This window comes from Melampsora larici-populina (genome assembly GCF_000204055.1).
Source record: "Melampsora larici-populina 98AG31 unplaced genomic scaffold MELLAscaffold_99, whole genome shotgun sequence".
NCBI classification, from domain to species: domain Eukaryota; kingdom Fungi; phylum Basidiomycota; class Pucciniomycetes; order Pucciniales; family Melampsoraceae; genus Melampsora; species Melampsora laricis-populina.
In genome coordinates, this window is record NW_006768863.1 from 17,262 (window position 1) to 20,368 (window position 3,107).

At 41.1% G+C, this 3,107-nt stretch overlaps 1 protein-coding gene across 1 annotated transcript; it reads right to left on the reverse strand.

The window, feature by feature from the left end:
* Positions 1–490: 490 nt before the first annotated feature.
* Positions 491–1,284, reverse strand: MELLADRAFT_113893 (uncharacterized protein; the record flags this gene model as incomplete). Its single annotated transcript, XM_007418661.1, has 3 exons — positions 491–557; positions 641–1,063; positions 1,142–1,284. 3 exons carry the CDS (start codon positions 1,282–1,284, stop codon positions 491–493), a joined length of 633 nt encoding a protein of 210 aa, XP_007418723.1.
* Between the last annotated feature and the right edge of the window lie 1,823 nt (positions 1,285–3,107).

The following is a 3,107-nucleotide window of genomic DNA, read 5'->3' on the forward strand; positions in this document are numbered from 1 at the left end:
CAAGGTTGTCGAGACTCAAGTATGAACATTTATATCCAAACTAATGAGAGACACTTATAATACCGTAACAAATCTTTGATAAAGATGACCCAAAATGGATAAGAAAATTCCAGTACAGTATTTATAAGTGAAGGGCAGTTGAAAGAAGATGGAAGCTGTTTTACATAAAGGTATGATTTTGAATACAAGGAGTGTATATAAAGCAGTTGATATCATAATCTGGAGATAGATTGAGTAAACATTATAATCCTGGTGCATTCCTTCACCACCAGGAGATATGGAGTAGACATCTTGCTCTTCCATAAGTGGAGAAGCAAGGATGGAAGGATCCTGTAAGAATAAAGAAAGGGAGAGTATGTGAAGTAGATGATATAGATATATAATGAGACATGATGAAGTAATACCCGAAATTTCAACAATACGAACAAGAATAGAAGCAGTCAATTGAGGGGGTCCAATTGAGATGTGATTGAGTGAATGACGATATGATCTAAAGATCGAATTCCTCCATTAATGAGAGGACATCTGAATCATGCAGATATTCTCGGATGAAGTCCCTAGAACATTGACAAATTGAAAAATAAAGAGTCAGAACTATACAAAGCAACACTCCATGAATTGAAAATAAAAGATTACATACCTTGATTGAGTACTACAGCGATGATCTTGAACCCAAAATCTGAAGAATTGAATTAATAATCGAAATATAGTCTTGTTTGACAATGGTGTCATTTCGATCCCGAGAATCTCTTGAAATTCCTTTCCGATTTTCCTTTTGATACGAGGATTGAGTTCTTCAATTTGAGTTGTTTTTTCTGGAGAAAGATCTTCTAGTGGGATCAGTAGAGAACTCAAGCCGGGTGCAACATATTTCGCGCGTTCGATGACGAGTCGGGTTTGAGGAGAGAACATAGTAACAGGGTGATATCCTGCGACCCTAGGAGCGAGAGTTACGGTAGTCGAGGAAGGTCCAAGACCAGCGCAATTCCCATGTTTCAAGAGTTTGTACTTCAGATGAGGATGTCTTGCGAGAAGGAGTTTGCCCAAGGATCGAAACTTGCGACTATGTGATGAGAACAGGATAAACCATCAAGTCAGCCATGAATGAAGTGGATCAAGATCAAAGAAATATAAGACATACTCTGGGTATGACCTGGCAGATGAACGTTTTGAGCACTTGGTCCGAATCTGTTGCCTGATAACCTCGGGAATGGAGGTGTTGAAAGTCTTATGATGACAAGGACTATACGCGTCACCAGAAAGCGGAGACGGGAGATATTCCATCGTACAAGAGACTAGTGATTCAGAGAGGAGTAAAAGCCGAGAGAAATACGGTGATTTGAAATCACTAGTAAGGGTTGGTTGAGGTGAAAACAAGAAGGTGATCGTGTTATTCAAGCTACTGTTAATGTACGGTTGAGATGATATGAATGAATCGGATGGAATGTGGTTTGGAAGTGGTGGTAGTGAGAAAGGTTGGTTCTGTATCCAAAGAAATGAAGTCAACAAATTTTATGATTGGGCGATCAGCTTTGAAGGATATTCTGATCAGCTAAAAATCCTGTATTTGGGGAAGTGTTAGGACTGTCCTGTGGGTGTGAGACGAGGGCTGGTTGGGTCTTTCTACCAGGATCTACTCTAGTTATGCAGATTGTCGGATGAAGAGAAAAGAGAGATGTACAACGTGAATGGAGTATAGTATAGACTCTAATCTGTGACATGTAGTACTGGGCCTTTCACCGCTCTGTTATCTAAGTGAGATCATAACAGTATCCCCCCTTTTACGCCCAAACTCCCTCTTGAAAGTTCTGCGTTCCTCCCCGGGTAGCATTAAAAAACCCCGTGGGGAAAAAGCTTACCCTCTCATTTCTTTCTCCGTGTCCTTCTATGTCTATTTGCTGCGTCGGGAAATTTTGTATCAAATTGATCTAATAATTCCTTGCTGTTTTCTAAATTAATTGCTGGCTCCCACGAATTGTGTTCCGCACTGAATCCTTTCCAACTGACTAAATATTCACGTTTGTTGTATCTCTTGCGGCAGTCTAGTATATCGTAAACTTCCCATTCTTCTTCGTCATTGATTTTAACTGATTCAGGTTCAATTTGATGTCTTCCGTCGATGGTGTCTTTTTTATGCTTTCGTAATAGTGAAACATGAAACACTGGGTGAACTCCTTTCATGGATAAAGGCAATGTCAGTTCATAAGCTGATCTGGAAATTTTCTTTATAATGTTAAAAGGGCCCAGCCATTTGTGATCCAATTTTGGGCTTGGCCTTGTTGTTGATATGTTCCTGCTGTTGAGCCACACCTGATCTCCTATCTTCCAATCGGGTGTTGGCCGTACTTCTTTGTCGAATTGGGTTTTCATGTTTTCCTGTGCAATCTCTAAGCATTCAGTCAGCTCCTCTTGGACGTCTCGTAATACTTTTAATCTTTCCTCTACCGCGGGTAGACATTGCTCGTTAGAAGGTATCCCACTGAAGCTCGGTTCGAATCCGTAATTGGCTTTGAATGGGGAGACTCCCGTCGACGTATGGTCTCTGTTGTTATAGGAAAATTCAGCTATTGGAAGTAAACTGTCCCAATTATCTTGTCGGTAGGAAACAAAATGCCTGAGATACTGCTCTATAATCTTGTTCACTATTTCCGTTTGGCCATCTGTGCGTGGGTGATACGCTGTCGAGGGGTGAAGCCGTATTCCCAGTCGTTTGTCGAGTTCTTGTGTCACTTGTGAGATAAATACACTTCCTCGGTCTGATGTGATGGTTTTGGGTGTCCCGTGTAGTTTCCAAACGTATTTGATCATTAAGTCGGCTAGTTCACCTGCTGACATTGTCTCGTTGCATGGAATAAAATGGCTCATCTTTGTTAGTCTGTCAACTACTGTCAATATGCTGTCATTATTATTTGATAGTGGTAAACTTGTGATCAAATCGTAACTTATGTCCGTCCACGGTCCCGCCGGTATTGGTAATGGCTCAAGAGTACCAAAGGGTTTTTTCGTGCTTGTCTTAGTCCGTAGGCACGAGTCGCATCCATCTACGTATCTGTTGACGTAAGCTTTCATAGATGGCCAAAAGAAACTCCTACGGACTAGTCCCAGAG